Source organism: Octodon degus, unplaced genomic scaffold (assembly GCF_000260255.1).
Source record: "Octodon degus isolate 3935 unplaced genomic scaffold, OctDeg1.0 scaffold00038, whole genome shotgun sequence".
In the NCBI taxonomy this organism is placed as follows: domain Eukaryota; kingdom Metazoa; phylum Chordata; class Mammalia; order Rodentia; family Octodontidae; genus Octodon; species Octodon degus.
In genome coordinates, this window is record NW_004524614.1 from 14860478 (window position 1) to 14880853 (window position 20376).

General features: G+C 35.4%; 1 protein-coding gene across 1 annotated transcript in view; it reads right to left on the bottom strand.

Annotated features, from left to right (window-relative positions):
* The window catches only part of Spart (spartin), a 22870-nt gene extending 2500 nt beyond the window's left edge, over window positions 1-20370 (bottom strand). The window contains exons 1-7 of the mRNA XM_023715122.1: window positions 20255-20370; window positions 17478-17675; window positions 15480-15647; window positions 11678-11801; window positions 7782-7976; window positions 6515-6673; window positions 6239-6329 (exon numbers count right to left, since the gene is read on the bottom strand). Of these exons, the coding sequence (XP_023570890.1) occupies window positions 6239-6329; window positions 6515-6673; window positions 7782-7976; window positions 11678-11801; window positions 15480-15647; window positions 17478-17606 (866 nt within the window). The 5' untranslated portion in view covers window positions 17607-17675; window positions 20255-20370. The remainder of the gene's footprint in view (window positions 1-6238; window positions 6330-6514; window positions 6674-7781; window positions 7977-11677; window positions 11802-15479; window positions 15648-17477; window positions 17676-20254) is intronic.
* Window positions 20371-20376: the final 6 nt, after the last annotated feature.

Below are 20376 nucleotides of genomic sequence, written 5' to 3' on the forward strand. Positions count from 1 at the left end.
AATAAATATATATATATATATAGATAGATAGAGAGAGAGAGAGAGAGACAGAGAGACAGAGACAGAGAGACAGAGAGAGAGAGACAGAGAGAATCTGTAGGTAAAACTAGTTTACAACAAAATTTAAGCACAGGAATAGTATGATCAAATTTAGAAACATGTCTTACTCTGGTTGCACTGTGAACTGAAGGGCATAAGAGTAGAGGCAAAGGGACCAGATAGGAAACACATGTGAGCTGCAGGGAAAGTAATGAGTCCACATGAAGGTAGTAAGGCTGGAGAGCAGGCACTAAATACAAAGTTCAGTAGGATATGGTGGTGCAGTCTGTAGTGGGATGCAGCTGGGATGAGTAAGCCCAAAGATTAAGATAAAGGTTAACAGAAAACACAGACCTATCCATAAAATGTGGACAACAGAACAAAGTATAAAACCTTTCCAACAACAGTCCTGAATGAGTTTAGCCTTGAGTCTGGTAAAATGGATAGAAAAGCTAGGTGAGAACATTGCAAGGAGACTACTAATCAATTAACCATTTTTGTTGTTACCAGAGACTGAACTCAACCCCTTATGCTTACCAGGCAGGTGCTTCTGCTGCTGAGCTACATCCCTGGCCCCATTAACCTTAAAAAGCATTAAATATTAGAACAAGACCAGGAAAGTAAGGTAAGCAAGCATATCATTAGATCTTATCCATAAAATTTTCTGGAAAAAAATCTATATTTAAAACAGTCATCTCTTTTATGTCTGTCGATAACTTAAACTGGGCAATGCTGGCTAACAGGACTTGCCTCAAAAGGAAAATCTTAAATGAAAAAATGACTTAGTGACAGGCTAAAAATTAATAAAGTAAAATTAAGCAATATAGCATCTTACTTTAGGCATATGTAACAATTACCCAAAAATAAAAAGGCCTAGATATAAAGGGTCATTTTTTAAAAGTGTTAAGGTTTTTGTTAGTCCTAAATACTGAACCCAGGGCCTCTACACTTAAGCTAAATTCACAACTGTTAGTTTTTTGGGTTTTTTTTTCTTCCTTATTTTTAAATGTTGAGACAGGGTCTAAATTCTCCAGGCTGGGGTCAAATTTGTCATGTTCCTGCCTCAGCCTCTTAGAGTGCTGGAATTATAGGTAGACACCACAGACCTGCAAAAAAGTGCAAGTTTCATATGAGGTTAAACAAATAAACAAACAACAACAACAACAAAACCCCAACAGTATAGGGAGATAATTCAGCAGTCTAAGCACCTGCCTGGCAAGCACAATGACCAGAGCAGGATGCCCAATATTGCATGCTGTGTGGTCCCAGAATGCTTGGCGCACTGTGCCAGCTTTGAAACCAGGCGTGGTGGCACACCTCCATAATACCAGCACTGAAGAGGCTGACGCAGGAGGATCACTATGAGTCTGAACTGCATAGTGAGACCCTGTATCAAATAAATAAATAAATAACACCTAGTGAAATATATACTGTTTGTTTTGTGTGCCTTATTCATTAAGAACAAAATATGACCAAAACAAGGGCAAAAAATGCCATCATATTTGAATTGATTGCAACAGATGTAGACAGCATCAGATTTAAATTTAGAGGCTGTATTTTGAGAAAAACACTGAAAAACCTTCAATTGTCCCAAATAAAACACAAATTGAAGATGAGCAGAGTAAGGACCTAGAAACCATACTATATGTAAAATCGTTGAAAGAACTGAGAATACTTAGAAGATAAGAAAAAAAAAAAACATTGATGGGCATAAAGATAGTATTTATTTATTCTAACACCTATAAAAGAAGAATGATTCTGAATAATTCCCAATAGGTATTGTATAGAACGGGTTTCAGGTACAGGACATTTGCCAATGGAGGTATTCCTTCAAAGCATGCAAATTTAATAAAGATTTTAACTAAATTTCACTAAGCAAATCAATAAAATACTGTGCCAGAAAACAAGTTTCTTACAGGAAAATATTTATCTTTAAACTTATTTTCCATAAATACATAATCAAGGATAAAATATGGCTAAGGGAAAACAAAGTAAATCTAACTTAGTAGAGTTACGGAACTTGCCTTAAAACAACTTAAAATGCAACAAAAGAAGCTCAGGGGTGAAATCTAGACACTATGTAGAAGAGTAATGAATTATTTAATAGGAACTATATTTAATTAAGAATAATGGGTTTAAAGTTACTTTTTGTTTTCATTGTCCCCTTAGGTCTTCATGTTTCTAAATGTAAAATAAGACAAAAGTATTAATTTAACTGACAAAAATAAATGGGTCTTCATAATGTCTATACACTTACCTAAAAATGTAAAGGGTAGGTAATCCTCTGTTTCAGTTTACACCACCAGAAGTCAGGTAAGCTCATATAATGCTCATATGCATTAGTTTTTCCCAGGCATAAAGCATATAATTTAAGTAGGTTAAAAACTACTTCTTGGGAGAGTAATACTTTATCATAGGCAGTAAGAGCACAAATATTATATTATAATAGCACAAATACTCTACTTGCTGATAGTACAATAAAAGCTATTTAACTAAATCCTCACCTGTTTTATTTTCTCCCTACTTCACACACTTTTGCAGGAATGGATAAAAAGAATATTTATACACACTATACAAATAAATTAAGGAACTACTGTTGCAGTATCCATTTTGTCACAGTACATAATCTGGACTAAAGATCAAAATACAAAATCAGCATCAGAACCCTGTACTTTCTACTTATGTGAGTCTCAAACTTGGGAGAAATGCAATAAGCACTTTGATTTTCTAATACAATTGCCTAATTGTTTGTGCTAACAAATAATAATAATCTAAACACAACTCACTTTTGGCTTAAAAGGTACTTCTTTTTCCTCTTACTAGAAAATATACTATTCTAGCTGTATCTGAGCTATTAGAGTCAGATACATAATTAATAACTATTAGTGAGAGATTAGTGCCACAAGAAGAGGTGAAATGGAAGACCTGTGTTTTTACATTTCTAGAAAAAGAATTTCAGATGTACCCTGTGTTTTTTTAATTTTTTGATAAAATTGATGCTTTACAATGGTGTGCTATGTTGCTTTGGTTCACGGGTACTCATGCCTTTGACTGAGTAGATTAAACCTATTTAGGACAGAAGTTTAGTATTTCCTGAGCCAAAAGAAATCTAAAAACATGTTAACAGAGTGCTATAAAACAACTCTGTAGGGTACTAGCCCTGCACAGATTACCCACCATTGCAGATGTGACCAGCCTTTGTCTCTGTAATTCAAAACACAGGTTCTAGTGAGGGATATTCAGTTTATATCCTGACTCTACAAGTTAGTAAGGGTGCTTCTGTTTTGGGGGGGAGTGTGTGTGTGTGTGTGTGTATCTGAACACCGACTCTGTACTGAGTTATACTCCTTTTTGTATGTTTTATTTGTAGACAGAGTCGCACTAAGTCACTAAATTGCCCAGGCTGGGCTCAAGCTTGTGATCCTCCTGCTTCAAACTCCCAGACTCCTTGACAGTAAAATGTTAAGTGTACTCTCAAACCTTTTTTTTTTTTTTTTGGTTTTTTTGGTATTTTAGGGAAGGGTCTACAGGGTGTTCAGGGTCTCACTACTAGATCAGACTCATAGTGATTCTCCTGTTTACAGCCTCCCAAGGGCTGGGACTACAGGTGCACACCACCATACCCAGTCTCAATTGCTGTCTCAGCACACCCTGGGGGCGGGGCCGGCACAGCAGGTCTGTGGATTGAACCCCTGGGCCCTATGCCTGTTTGCAGGCACTTTAATCTGCTGAGCTATTTGGCTGGCCCTTTCAAACCCTGTTTAAACATGTAATTTTTAACACAGTATACTTTGGGGTCCTAATCCAGAAAATGGAGATACTAGTGTTAAAAAATTAAGTGACTCAAGTTTTGTTAATGAATGAATGGGTAATAAATACAAATGACCAATAGTGAACACCACTAATATTACTGTTCTTGATCCAAACTAGATAAAAGCTAAGAACAAGTCTAATCCTTCAGACTAGATTTAGTTTTCAGACCTGATTCCTCTAATACTTAAAGATAATATGGTCAGGCAGGCAGAAAGAATAAACAGCTGAAAGCAGATCGTGCTGTAAATCCCACCTTCACTACCACTTGTCATAAGTCTGTTTATAGCTGTGGCCATGATATCCATTTTTAGGCCAATCCCAAGTTGTATGAGCCATGTGGGTCTCTTCACATTTGGCCAGTTAAAATTCCCTTCCTGGTACAGTTGTTTGTAATACGGCCACTTGTTCCTCTTCTGGCTAACTCAAAAATCTAACACATCCCACAGCTGCTGACCACAGTAAAAAAAAACTAATGTTTAACACTAGAGTCATGTGAGTAAGTTTCTTTCACATTCATTTTCTTTCAACTACCCAATTCTCCCTACCAAACAGCCAAAGCGATGCAATAAGGCCCGCAGTACCTTAATAAGACTATAGTCCCATAGGCTCCCTGTCCCCATCATTTGTACTTGCTAACACCTTTTATTGTTTCCTGTTTTGTTGCATTGCCACCTCTGTCTAATCCAAGTCTCTCTTAACACCAGTGTTGCAGGCAGTGTTTATTTTATTTAGCATAAATCAAATGGATAAAGTCATGAGTTGTCTACCAGCACAAACTAGTTTCTTGTGAGAGGGACACCTCATCACAGATTGAATACTTGAACACTGTATCATCCACCACCACCACTATGGAGATTACTCAAAAAACTTTTAAAAATAGAAATTCCATTTGGTCCAGTTATTTCTTCTGTAAGTATTCCAAAGAGTTAATGATAGCTATTACAGTGGTACATGCATACCCATGTTTATAGCTGCACAACTCATAACAGCTAAATCTTGGAAGAAGATTGTATATGTCCATCAACAGATGAATGGATAAAATAATTGTATTATTTACACACAATGAAGTACTACACTTGTAGAAAAATGGATATACCATGAGATCATAATATTATTATTATTTGGTATAGGGTCTCACTATGCAACTCAGACTTGCAGTGATCCTCCTGTTTTCAGCCTCCCCAGTGCTGGGATTATAGGCGTGCGCCACCATGCTCACTCTCAGTGGCCAGTTCAGCGTGCCCAGGGGGCAGGGCTGGCGCAGCATGTGGTACCAGGGATCGAATGTTCCTGTGCTTACCTAAGCAGGCACTTAATCCCCTGAGCTATCTCGCAGGCCCTGAGATCATAATGTTAAATGAAGTGAATCAGACACAAAAGCTTAAATACTACATGTTTTCTCTTATATGAGAAATCCAAATTACAAATAAAAAGCATAATAAAAAGAAAGATAACAGGAAGTAGGGAGACACCTCTTTCTCAAATGGGAACAGGATCAAGAGATGGAGGTGGGTTAGGGGCTGGGGAGATGGCTCAGTGGAATAAGCGCTTCCCTGGCAAGCGCAAGGGCCTGAGTTCAATCCCCGGTTCCGCCAAAAAAAAAAAAAAAAAAGAGAGAGAGAGATGGAAGAAGGGGAAAGTAAGGGAATGAAAAAGAATTAAGATGTGTTATGTATGTGTACTAACTCCATAAGGAATGTAAATGTACTGCAAATACGTACTCATAAAAAAAATCAAAAAATAAATAAAAAATTTTAGTGTTGGGAAAAACAACTCTGAAAGCTACACTGTAAATATCCACAACAACCTCTCCAGGAGTCTCAGTAGGTAAGTAGTAGTAAACTTATAAGCATTCTCTCCAGAGGGATCTCAAAGCCAAATCAGAAAGAAATATCACTGATCAGACAAGCTTGTACAAATCATTCATTTCTAACTTTGATTATTTCATAAATGAAATGTAAGAATATTTGCTTTCCATTCCAATATAAATGTTCAGTGGTAAAGTCGAGTGTATCACAATTTAACAGTCTTGGGACACGGACTGGGTTTTATTACTATGGAGCACTACCATTTAATCATGTTTTTGCAGGCAAACATCACTGTGAAAAACATGTATCATCCTTAATAAGATATACAAAAATTCCAGGCTTTTAAAAAACACACCTATTACACCAATGATTAACACATATAATAATTAATAACATAAAGCAAAGTTGTAATAGGAATTCATTATATTGAAAATATTCTCCCTTTTTAGGATACATAATGAATGAAAAGAAAATTGTTCTACTAGGTATTTAACAAAATAAGTAGCAAATCATCTTATCATGGACTTGCACAAATCATACAAGAGACTTATTCATTAAAACGATAATACCCAACTTACTTGTATCTGACGGTTTGTACTGTTTCAGCTGAAACATTGTCAACAATGCATTTAGCTGCACATTCTAATCCCTGCCAGACAGTTGAAAATCCTGCAAATATATTTAAAAGTAAATCAAGCTCAAGGCAAAGAGAATTTTCCTAGTTAAATTTATGAGAAAGGAGGATATAACCATGGTGTGGTAGAGCATTTACCCAGCATGCATAAAGCCATGCATATCCCTAGAATTACAAAAATAAATTTAAGAAAAAATAGAATTGTGGACCCTTTTATTACCTTGAACACTACTTGCTGCAACAACCATAGCACCATCCAGGGTAGACTTTCCATCTTTGTCTCTTTTAAGAGATTCTGGAACAAGTTTGCTTCCATGCTTCTTAACATGTGGAGCTAATTCTTTTCCAACACAATTTGCTACAGTGCAGACTCCATCAACTAATGTAATCATAAAAAAAAAAAAAGAGAAAACTTAGAAAAACTGCTCTTTTCTCGATTTTGCCACTATTCTTTAGAAATTGCCTAAGCAAGCAAGAAGTGTTCTTCTGCATAGCATTAATGTTTCTACATAAGGATGAAATGTTAGGCTGGGTAGTTTTAAATAACTACCATTTGGTTTTAAGATGTAGTTGCAAGATAACTGATAACCTCGCCTCTTGGATTTACATAGTCTTCTCTGCACTTCTTTTTAAAATCATCCACTTTGGGGCCGGGGAGATGGCTCAGTAGGATAAGCACTTGACTGGCAAACGCAAAGATCTGAGTTCAATCCCCGGTTCCACACACACACAAAAAAAATAAATAAAATCATCCACTTTTTCAGTCTGACTGCTGGAATACAAAGCTACAGCTGTAGTGTTTCTCACCTTAGTATATTTATATTTTTTTTGTTAGTATCTCAATGAAATAATAGGTATTTATGTAAAAGCATACAACCCAAAACTTTCCCAAAATCTGATTCATGGAATATTAAACACCAAAAAGGATAATTTATCAAATTTAATACTAATCATTAAAGATTACTTTCTTCATTTTAAACCACCAAACTTAAATGCTATGATTCTTAAACAAAATAAGCAGTATACTGCTTGGAAAGACTGGCATTAGTTATGGAGTCTGCTTTGCCTAAACAATACTGTGTATTCCTCCCTGCTGACCTTCAAGTACTGTCGTGAGCTGCAGTACCCTAAAGAATGTGTTATGGCCCTTAGATGGAGCCAAGGCTGGTATTTAAGTACACTCAGAACTGCTTTCAAAGACAAATGTGTTTTCTAACACATACAAATAATCCTTTAATGAGTTTCTCAAAATACAGTGTGTGAAAAGATTCACACAGGGATCTTATAAACAATGCAGACTCTCAGTCAAGGATATCTGATGCCCAAAACTCTACAGTTCCAAGGCCCTCAGCTGGCTGCTAATGTTGGGCCACAGGTCCCAATATGAGTAGCAAGATGAAATTGTTCTGTCCTAATTCTTTTTGAGATTAAGCTATCTAAATGAACAGTTAAATTAACTATAGATTAAGAGATTTTAACTACTTTACCTAGGAACTGGCTGACTTTGGCTGCTCCTCCTGTAGCCTGCTTGGCTATATAAAGTCCCCTGGAGACAGCTGGACTAACTTCCACTGGTTTCTCTTCTGGCTGAATCCGTTCTCGGAGTTTGGAAGCACCTTTCTGGATTGCTTTGCCAGTAAACTCAGCACCTTTGACTAAACCCCAACTCACCCAGGAAGCACCTTTTTAACAGAAAGTTTAAAATTGCATAGTATTAGGGATGACTTTACCTTTAAATTCTTTAATAAAGAAAAATATAAATAAACAATAAAAGGAATTAAATATCCTGATCCTGAACATTCTATGAACTCTTTTTTTTTTCCCCCACAGTACCAGGGATCAAATTTAGGACCTTGTACTTGCCAGGCAAGCACTTATTCCACTGAGCTATCTCCCCAGCCAGTTATGAACTATTAAGTCAACTTTGTATCTGTAGTTTCTTTTTTACCTGGAATTAAGCTTATCTTTCAATATTCAGGTGATACATCTCTCTACAACAGAATTTTGGGTTATTCCATCCGCCACTATAACTTGTATGTATCTCTTCATGTTACCTTAAGTTACTTATTTAAAATACTAGTTTCTAGATTTAACTTTTGGTGTCATTAACCATTTACCAGTCCAATTATTAAAATACAGGATGACCAATAATGGCATTATTTTTCTTTTTTTATGTAATAATACAATAGGAAATATATAATGACAATTTTATCAAATTTATTCAGAAAAAGGATTGACTGGTTGAGGGGTGGGAAGATAGCTCGACGGGCTAAACACCTGCCTGGCAAGTGCAAAGTCCCAAGTTTGATCCCTGGTACCACATGCTGTTCCAGCCCAGAAACTGGGCATGGTGGCACAGGTCTGTAAACCCAGCGGAGGGGAGGCTGAGATAGGAGGATCACTATGAGTCTCAACTCTTTAGTGAGACCCTGTATAAAAATAAATAAATAAATAAATAAATAAATAAAAATTGACTGGTTGAAATTACATCTGCCTGAGCAATGCTTGTGATAGTCAGTATATAGACAGACATACTGCCTGAGTGATGCTCAGGGTACACTGTTAAGTGGTCAAAATAGTGTTTTGCAGGAAGACTAACCACATGTTCTGTTTGTCTTATTCCAGGTACCAGTCCATGAAATTCTGAGGGAAAAGGATACAAATAATGCAAACTGGAGAGCAAAGAATCTACATTTCAAATACCACAGAGAACTAATTCACCTTAAGCTGAAGGCATTAACCCTTCAATTATAAACCCAAACCCTGTAACTCGGCATCAAAATCCCTGTAATATCAATGAAACATTATCAATAACATCAATGAGATATGGCAATGAGGAAAGTAACTACGAAGAGACTATAATAATAATATAATGAAAATCTGTAAAAACCAAAGGAATGGAGTTCACTGACAACTGAGAAAAAAAAAATGGAAAGGATATACATGAAAAGTCACAGGATTGATAAAATCAGCATGGTACTGGCAAAAAGAAATAAACCTGCGAATCAATGGAACAGATTGTAAGATGTGGACACAACTCCAAAAGTCCTCGGCCACCTTATCTTTGACAAAGGGGACAAACAAGATCACTGGAAGACAGTTTAACAAATAGTGCTGGGAAAACTCACTTTCCACATGCTAAAGACTTGGAACTAGACCCATGTCTATCACCATGCACAAAACTAAAGTCAAAATAGATCAAAGATCTAAATATTAAAACAGAAACACAATCTACTAGAAAAGAAAGTAGGTAGAAAACTTGACACAGGGAGTAGGCAGAGAGTTCATGAAAAAACCCAAACTGGGAATTACTTGAAAGAATCAAAAACTGGGATCTCATCTTATTAAAAAGTTATTGCACATTAAAAATAAATCACTAACAGAGTGAAAATAAAACCTGCAAACTGGGAAAAAAATTTAGAGAACTTTCCCTCAGACAAAAGACCTCTATCTAGAACATATAAAGAATTGTTTAAAAATCAGGAACCCAAAATTCAAAGATCCAACCAAAAACAGGCATCTGAGATGAACATACACTTCTTAGATGAACAAATACAAATGGAAAATAAATATATGAAAAAATATGCAACATCCTTGGTCATTCAAGAAATGCAAATTAAAACATCACACTTCAGAAAGAATGGCTATTATAAAAAAAACCAATAAAGAAAGCTGGAGGGATTGTTGGGAAAAAAGAACCCTTCTACACTGTGGATGGGAATGTAGAATGCTACAACCACTGTAGTAATCAGTTGGGCAATTCCTCAAGAAACTAGGATTAGAGGTCTCATTTGACCTCACTGTTCCACTTCTGGTTATTTTCCTAGAATTAAAAACACCACAGAGATATATGTTCACGTATGTTTACATTAGTACAATTTGTCACAGCTAAATCTTGGAAACAACTCAAATTCCCATCAACCAAAGAAAGATAAAAAAGATGTGGTTATTTTTATACAATGGAGTATGATTCATCTATAAAGAAAGACAAACTCAAGGCTTTTATAGGTAAATGGATGCAACTCAAGACCATACTCATAAATGAAATAAATCAGACTCACATATGTAAACATCATATTGTCTCCCTAATGTAAGAGGCTGAAAGAGTAAATATGATCAAAAGGTACAACAAGTACTGTGAAAAGGAAAGAAACTGCTCAAAGAACAACTGGAATGAGAAAAGGAGACAAGAAGGAAAAAAATACATACACATACAAATACACAAGATAGCTAGGATAATGCTATTACTAATTTCTATTCATTGAAAGGAAGCAAGCATTTATATTGTTTGATCAACCTTACATGCTAGATCTGGTACTCTGAGCAATTAATTTGAAGATAACAATATGGAATATAACAACCATTAATTTCCTAGCATTTGCTTTAAAACTTTGTATCATTTTTGTTTAATTCTCTTTAAAATAGAAAAGTTGAAAAAAAAAAAAGAGAAGGGCCGGCCAAATAGCTCAGCAGATTAAAACGCCTGCTTAGGCAGACGCAAAGGTTAGGAGTTCCATCTCCAGGCCTGGTGTGCCGGCCCCGCCGCCGGGTGCACTGAGACAGCGAATGAGACTGGGTGTGGTGGTGCACACCTGTAATCCCAGAACTTGGGAGGCTGTAAACAGGAGGATCACTATGAGGCCTATGTATGCAGTGAGACCCTGGAGACCCTGTGTACCCTGTCCTAAATAAAAAAAAAAAAAAAAAAAAAAAAAGTTGCAGAGTTAAAGAAAAATGTAAGTGATCAACATAGTGTCACATGCAAGGCCACAATGCAGGTAAGAATTTTAAAACTGCAGGCATTGCCCAATACAGTGCATTTCATTGCCAGCTAGGAAGTCTTCTACATTGCATGTATACTAGCAGATATAAAGAGGTTCTATTCAAATTTATATTTTATACTCTTAGTAATGCTGACATATTGCAGAGAATGAGTGCTTAGCAAATGAGACACTACCGGGTAACTTAAAATCATCTAGCTCCTAATATTATCATCTTGGGGTTTAGGATTTCAACATACAAATTTTTGCAGGAGGACCCAAACATTCAGATTACAGTAGTGGTATATGTGCAGGTGATATTTCAGAGAAGTAAGGAAAGTAACTGACTATGTTCAGAGGTATTTTAGTGGGGATTCCTGAAGCTTTTCACTACCAAATTTCCCAACAGTAAAACGGATAATATGCCAGGAACAACTTATACCTGTAATAATATGTGATATCCTAAGAAATGAATTCCTTTTGCTATGAAGTATTTCTAAGTTACTTAATAGTAAAATATGAACAAAATGTTACCTTCCTAAGTATTCTGTTATAAACAGTACCTTTAATAGATCCCAAAACTTTCAAGTTATAAGGGAAAAAAATTAACATTACTGTAATACCTGACAAAATGTTTTGAGCCACTTTCTCACTCCATTCAGGTAATTCTTTTGCTCTTTCTTCTGAAGCTGGCTCACAGGGTACAATGTTACTCAGATTAACTTCTTCATTTGAAGTATCTTTAGTCTAAACAGTAAAAAAAAGTTTCAAAATGTGAACATAAAAGTACTAAGAGGGGAACTGTATTACAAATCTAGACATAATGATGATACTTTTAAACAGGTACTGTACATCTTATACAGTGCAACACCAGAACTGGCGTACAGCTAAAAACCATTTTGGTCCTATATAAATCTTTACCATTATTACCCTTCATTACAGCATTTATCAAATCGTATTTAAATTGACTTTTCTTGACTAGACTGTATGAAGGAACTTCATCCATATCTCAGTAGTATGCACACAGTACAGAGGAAGGTTAAAAGATTCCTGTTGAGCAATTTAATCAGTAACGAGTAATCCATCTAAATAAACTGATTTTGACAGGGATCAAGAAGAAGCTAATATGAAACAAGAATGGATAACATCAAACAACCTGCTATTCCACTGAAATTGAAATGGGGAACATAGAAATATCTGTACCTTGCTCATTTAACATCTGTTATGGGAGGGCTAACATTCAAAATCTTAATGACAAGTTAATTCATTCTAAAACCTAAGGAAAAATCTAAGACCTGGTAATATTATAATTAAAAAATAAAGTCTATATAAAAAGAGATTTTGTGTATATAGATATGTATACATATACATGTATATACACACACATATAAGATAAAAAATTCTATGTGGGGGAAAAATAGCCAACCATAAGTAAAATCTAAAGATAAATTGGCTAAAAGATTTGCAACTTCTATCTTTCACAATGCAGCAATATCCCTGATATATAAGGAATTACTGAGGCCAGTGAGATAGCTCAGCAGACTAAATGCCTGCTTAGGCAAGCACAGGAACCAGGGTTTGATCCCTGGCACTACATGCTATGCTGGCCCTGTCCCTGGGCGTGCTGAGTGGGTCACTGAGTCTGGCTGTAGTAGTGCATGCCTGTAATCCCATCACTGGGGAGGAAGGCTGAAAATAGGAGGATCACTATGAGCCCAAGCTGCACAGTGAGACCCTATCCCAACCACATTAAAAAAAAAAAAAAAAAAAATTTTCTGAAAACTAAGAATAAAAAGATTAATAACTCCCAAAATAACATGCACACAGGCCACAAATAGATAATGCACAGAAAACAAAATTCAAGGAATCTTTAATCACAGATGTTTGGCATAATTCAAAATGGAATCAATGCAAATTAAGATATTTTCATATATTACTTCTCATCTAGCAGACTGCTAAATACAGAAAGACTAACACCCTTATTTCCCAGATATAAGGGGGACACAGCAGTCCCCCTTATATCTGGGAAATAAATCATAAGACAACTAACAGATGCCTGACCCTTAGCTGATAGTGAATCCTACACACTACACATATTTTACTAAATGTATAAATGATAAAGTTCAATTTATAAATTAGGCACAGTAAGAGGTTAACAATAATAGTGAAATAGACTAGTTATAAGTGTATGTTTTGCATTAGCAAAACTAGCACAAATTCCCTTCTCTTCACAGCCTTTTTTATCATAAGTGTTAGCATTCTTCACGTTTGATTACTTTTCTTTCCTTATTAAATTGAGAATTTTGGGGCCAGCCAAATAGTTCAGTGGACTAAAGTGCCTGCTTAGGCAGAGCACAGTGGACAGGATTTGATCCCTACATGCCATGCTGGGCCCAACCCTGGGGTGCACTGAGATGGCAATTGAGACTGGATGTGGCGCCTTCCTGTAATCCCAGTGCTTGGGAGGCTGAAAACAGGAGGATCACTATGAGTCCGATCTAGGTAGTGAGATCCTGTAGACCCTGTACTAAATACATAAAATGAAAAAAATAAAAGTAGTTATAATAAATTGAGAACTTTTACCTTTAAGGGTTCTCTTTGGCAAATTCAAATTTCCGGAATCACCATGCTTAGGCTTTGGGGCCACTGTTAAAATAAGGCTTATCTGAACACAAATGCTCGGACAATCCATCTGATAATCGTGATGGCTTAATAGTGACTAGTTGGCCAGTTATGCATACAATGTAAATACGCTGGCCAAAGGGATCATTTGTGACTTGGAGGGCATGTAGGGGAGGTGGCAGGAGTTTTCATCACACTACTCAGAAAGCTTTAATTAAATATTATTTCAGAAGAAATAATTACAAAATGCTGTCGTCTTCTTCATACACTTGCTTGGTATTACTATCTCTACCTAGACTTCCTTCGATTTGCTACTTCTATTGCCAGCTCTACTTTCCCTTCATCCTGGTCATAATAAACTCTAGGGTGAGGCTCTTCACTTCTTTCCATGCCACCCATCCACCTATCTCTATTAAATTAGGCCTTCTCTTTTATCTGTTGATCACATTAGGAACAAACAATCTTGTTCATCTGCACTGTCCACTAGAGAGCAAATACCTAAACAGAAGAAACAACCTCTTCCCACTACATCAGAACTCTCCAGAACTCTGTCACACTGATACCGCTGAGTAACACTCTAGTATTCAATACAGTGAGGGGTACTTCAGCTTATGAACTGTTTGTTCTACAATTTTGAAAATAAAGTAACAGCATTTTGTTATTATCACATTATAGGTAATTCAGAATTATTTGGTGTATTCTTGATAATTGCTTATTAATTATCTTTGGAATTAATGAGTATCACTTGAGTAGTCTACATTTATTTGCCAAGTGTTAACAGTGGTTTATGTTAAAAATTTTCGACCAGCTTTATGAAGATATTGGGAGTCCAAAAAGATTCTAAGATATATGTTCGATTTTTAAAGATTTTTAGTAATTTAGTCTCAAGAAACCAAATTCAAGTTACAAAAGGGAATACATTGAAAATTTAGCCTCCTTTTCCTGTCTATAAATCACCTAGTTCCCTGCCCTAGACACATCAGTATTAATTCATAGTCTTTCCAGATAAATGCCATATACACTCATTCATAGATAAATAAAAATATTTTAACAAAAATGATGGCAGGCAAAAAGGAATCTGCTCTAACTTTTTTTATTGGGCAGTATAACTGGAAATTTCTCTATGTCATTAGAATTTCACTTTCTTAATTTAGGGAGAGAAATAAAATTATATTAAAAGGTAAAGAAAATGTTTGTATTTGTGTGGGGAACACTGTAGTGTCCTGTCCATCACCCTTCCCAAGAGAAGCAAATTTCTGCCAAATACTTTCTTTAGGTTGCGAATCCTATTGTCTACAAACAGAAGCGTGCATGAACCACAGTACAACTGTAATTATTTACTGAACTCTAATTTAGATTTATCCTTTAGAGTACATTTCATATTCACAACTTAAAAAATGAAAGAGAAAACTGTTAAGTATAGTTTCGGAAAGCAAATCTCATTTCTGCTTTTTACCCATGAAAACATAAGGAAATGAAAAATGCCAACAAAAGCAGTATACACTTAGCCCCAGCAACAGGGTGAATACAGGAAGGTACAGAACACCATGAAATGAAGTATCCATACAAGTGCAAACATGAACAGCTTTCTATTCCCAAACACAAAATACATTTTAAAAGTTTATGAACACATTTCAAAAAGGAAATGTTAAAATGATTCTGTTTTTGCCAATGATTGTTTTGTAACTTTGACCAAGATGATGTACTTTATAGAGAATGGGGATACAATTATAAAATACACAAAACTGGTGAAAAGCATCACTGGGAGAGAAGTTATGCACTTCTTACTGCTCCTTTAGTTACCTTTTTCTTATGTTTTCCTTTATGATGCACAGTCTTGTTGCCTTGGCCCAATGAAGGGTCCAACTGACTCACATCACTACCAGAGGCTCCCTTCACTTGGTCAGAGGGGGGTCTTGTTCTTCCAGGGATTTGAAATTCATTTTCTCCTTCTGCCCTACTCCAGTTGGCCTACAGAGTAAAGGACTAAGCTTAGTTCAAATAGACTTTTCTCAAATTTATTCCATTACACTACACCATGATCTAATGAAACACTGGTTCAAACGTCAGTGTTATCAATTTACTTTTGCTTTTCTTTTCCTAGAATTGTTATCTCATCACCTCAAACCTTTAAGCTCTTTGATTTATAGTACAGCACATGGTCCAAAGTTCCTTTCAAAAGACAAAAATATAAAAGGTAACTTGTAGCAGTTGCTGGTGGTATAAGTTACCTTGAAATCAGCTGTGGCTACATTTGAGTTTAATAATCAATTTTAGGTAACACAGAACCAAGATGAATTTGAAGTCAATTACTAAAGCTCACGTCTATGCTGCATTGTTAGAAGGCTGACCTGGTTTCTGTTTCCTGCATTTAATATCGAAGACATTGAATATCTTCAATTGAATATTAAATACTGAAGAACAAGTAAAATTTACTTTTTGTTTACAGTGAAGTTATAGATCAACAGAAGAAACTAAAAATAACATACAACCAAAAAATAAAATTGAACAAAGGCAAAAAACAGAGGAAACCAAAGTCTGCTTAATTTCCTTCCTAAAGCTCAACATCGTCAGTACAAGGAATTCTGGAGTTGAAGGAAGAAATAACTCCACAGGAGGACCATGTATTCTTAAACATATCATTTCATTCAGTTAATAAACAGCAGATCCATCAGAACACATTCCTGCTTTTATAAACATCTCAAGAATACAGAGGCTCCCCACATATGAATGCCAATCATGTGTACTGCTAAAATAGTTTAAACAACTGCTACTTTAAATTATTATTGGCTTGTTGATCACCAGGTTATTCTCAAAGAACAGGAGTTGACGTTGTGTATGCACACTGTTGTCTTCTTTATTTTCTTGTTCTCATTCTTCCCATTAGGAGGTGTGTTTTTCCTTGTACTTTGTTCTCATTTTTCCTATCCCACCACTTAACACAACCCTAGTTAAATAATGGATTCTATATATCTGCAAAGAAAAAAAACTACACTACCAATCTCATTCAATTTCAGACAAATGTTTTTTATAATAATCTTTCAGCTTATGAAAGATAAGCATACGAACAAGAAAGCAGCCTAAAGAAGGAAGGTCCCAGGATTACATTTTATATTGGTTTTTTTTTAACTTGGCCATAATTTATCATGAGAAGAAACATAAATCTCTCATCTAAAATCTGTCCCTAAAATGTCCAATGTAACCTACTTGCTAAAGCTAAAATTATCTTCATTTCATGATTGAGTTCGCCAGCCCCCTTTCTAACCAAGTAGTAAAATAGTGATGAAAACAACAGCCAGTATTCACAGAACATTATCACTTGCTTGCATTAGTACAGATTCTTTTTTTAATATAATTAAGTTCATTGGTACGTTTTAGATACACGCAGTGATCACATTCATAAGGAATTTGTACTCGTACAAGATATATTCTGAGTCCTCTATTTTTCCCAATCTTCTCTCCTCCCTTCAACCCATCTTTCTCTGTCTATTCATCTTCATCACAGCTCAATGAGATTGCTATTAACATTTTACAATAAAGAAATGAAAGTAAGTGAGGTTTAGTAGAAGTTAAGTGAAATAGCTATTACACAGATGTCTGCATTCAAATTCAAGGCAATTTGATTCTAGAGCCCAAAATCTTATCTACACTTATAGCAAATTCCCAGTGTGGATTATGAGTGCAGAAAAAAATTATATGTTCCTCTACTTCTGACCACATTAGGAGTCATTATAATTTATTTAAAAGTATAGGTAATTATGTCAGAGTAAATTTGCATCCTACAATGACTTCAAAAGTTACCTGGAGCCGAAGGTCAGACATTTGTCTTAATAAATCCTCAAAGAGTTCTCTATCATCTTCTGGTAGCTCAGAGGATAAGACCACACCCACAAAGCATCCTGCTGCTTGTAACATTGTATCGGGAAACATGTAGGCTCCCACAGAACATTTGAGAACTGGAGATCTATCAGGAACCAGAGGGTACAACCAGCCACAAACCTGAAAAAATTAGAGGAAATAGAAAATCACTGGAGGAACAGATTTTTACCAAAGTTTCACTGAAACAATTATCCTGGAAAATAAACATCTCAAAGTTTGAAATGTATTTTCAATATTTTACAGTTCCATCAATATCAATAAGTCATAAGAAACAAGTCATTTGCTAGTCTGATATGCTTCCAAAAAATAGTTTAAAATGCTATTGCCTAATAAGCATTTTCAAAGTATTTTTCCTTTACAGATTCTCTTTCCATTTCAAAGGCTACTCTTATCTTTTATAACAGACAAACTTAGAACAGGCTCCAATATGGTATGTGAAATGATATCAGATAATTTATGAACTTTTAAAATTTGAGTAATTATGTATTTTAATATGTTACAAAATACAACTTTTAGTCATTGTTTAGATGGAATTTACCATGAAATAATATAAGAAAAGTATTAAGAAAAAAATACTGTCAGTAATACTGTTCTAGAGATACAGATTTGACCAAAAAAAGGTAAAGGTTCTAAAATGACTAACACATGGGAAAGGATTTTATTTACTATTCTATGGTTTTCTTGAAATATGGTTGCTATGACTGAACTGGAATATCCCCAAATCTTGTCCAAAAGAACCCCACAACTCTCAGGAGCTGGGAGGTAGCTCAATGGTGAGCACTTGCCAACCAAATACAAGGTCCTAGATCTGATTCCCAGCTACACGCGCGCGCGCACGCACGCGCGCGCACACACACACAGAAATCTTCATAAACCTTTTCTGAGTAGGTTACTACAGATTGTGAGCTCCTTTGACCATAGGCTGGATTCTCCCAGTTTCACTTTAAGAAGCAAATCTCACACCCAAGGTCTCTATGAAGTGACTAGAGATTTAACAGGTCTAAAAACCACATTAAACTAAAACTGAAATTCGAACTCCACCTACTGAAAGTCAAATAATCTTGTTCTCATTTACTAAAGAGACCAACAGAGATTGATGTCTGAGCATAAGAAATCATATTTAACTTGTAAGAGTAGATTGTGTTAAGATACAAATATTCAGTAAAAATACATGGTAACTCCTTAATAGGACATGCTGCCACAACAAATACTATGCCTGAATATATGCAAATTAGTTTATTAAAGAATCAAATTAAATTTTGCATGCCATTTCACTTTTCATTTAGGACCTATAGAGAATGTATGAAAGTTAAAAAATAAATTCAAAGATCTAAGGCAGGATAAATTTTTGTTCAACAAATCAGTTGAGCTCATATAACCAAATACAGTGTTTCTTTCATTCACTTCCCATACCTTCAATTGCTGAGAACTCAAGATTTTAAGTTCCATTGTTTCAACACAGCACCTTTACCTGATCATCATATATTAAGCTTTTATCTGTCCATTCTCTCACCCCAACCCAATCAACAATCCTACACTTTTTAACCTTAACATTGCATCTCTAAAACGACTTAGTAGAATTCACAGTATTCTTCCTACCCAAATAATGGATTTTTTCCTTTACCTAAAACCTCAAAATATCTCCACATATGTCTAGAAAGCCTCCAGCTTCCTCTAAACAATGTTCAAACTGACTCTATCTAAAAGCTATATAAAAAATTGAGATTAGAGTATAACATAAGAGAGAATGAATCTAGATACCTAGTATTATAACTACACAGTATCTAAACTTTGGGCAAAAGTACCTATTTGCTTAGAGATCTCTATTCAATGCAAACTACTTCACTATACACTCAGTAATTAATATATACATATATATATATATGTATATATGTCCTAATAGTACATATAGTACCTATAACATCCATCAAGTTCCATCTCCCTGTATCTATAAGCAACCTTCTAATACCAAGTTGTTACTGAGCTATCAACATCAGAACATCTCATTAAATCTGTACCAAGGAACTGACATCAATATTAGTCAGGATCAGCCTCTGCCAGTGGTTGTGAATCTTTGTCATGAGTGCCTTAGCAGCCTGATTTTGAACTGACCATTTTTCTTTTTTGCTGATGGCAGGCTGATCTGTGTAGATGTAGCAACATACTTGGTTTCTACCAACTATTTTAGTAGCAAGAACATCTTACATGTAACAACCAAAAAATTTCTTCAGACATTTTCAAATGTCCTTAGGGAAAACTGCTCCAGACTGTGAACCAGTGCATTACACACAGTTCTGTGTTCCATCCCAGCTCATAGCCTCAACTGAGAGTTGACAGTATTTGTGGACACTACTTACAGTTATACAGTATATTCACATGAATTACATAAATCTGAAGTTAAAATTAATAGGTTTCTTTTCCATATGAAGAAATAAAAACTCAAGGATATGAGTTCTCTAATTTCCCTCAGGTCCCATTATCACAGTTTTAATACCAAAACAAGCTTGTGTAGCTTAAAAAAACAAAGCTAAATACAAACAGGTCTTCAGGGCTCATAAATTTCATGGACTATATTTTAAAAAGAAGTAAAATCTATCATTATCTTTTTGTACTTACTATCCTGAACACACTACATTCACAAATAAAAAAATATATTCTATATATATTTGAAATCATGTTAATATTTTCCTTTGGCTTACCTGAAGAAACCCAGGAGGGCGGTTTAGAACTGTATCAAGAGAATTATCCAAGAACCTCACAATTCGAAGGTACCCAGGATACGAAGGTGCACTGACCTCCCCGGCAGGATTTACAAAAAAAA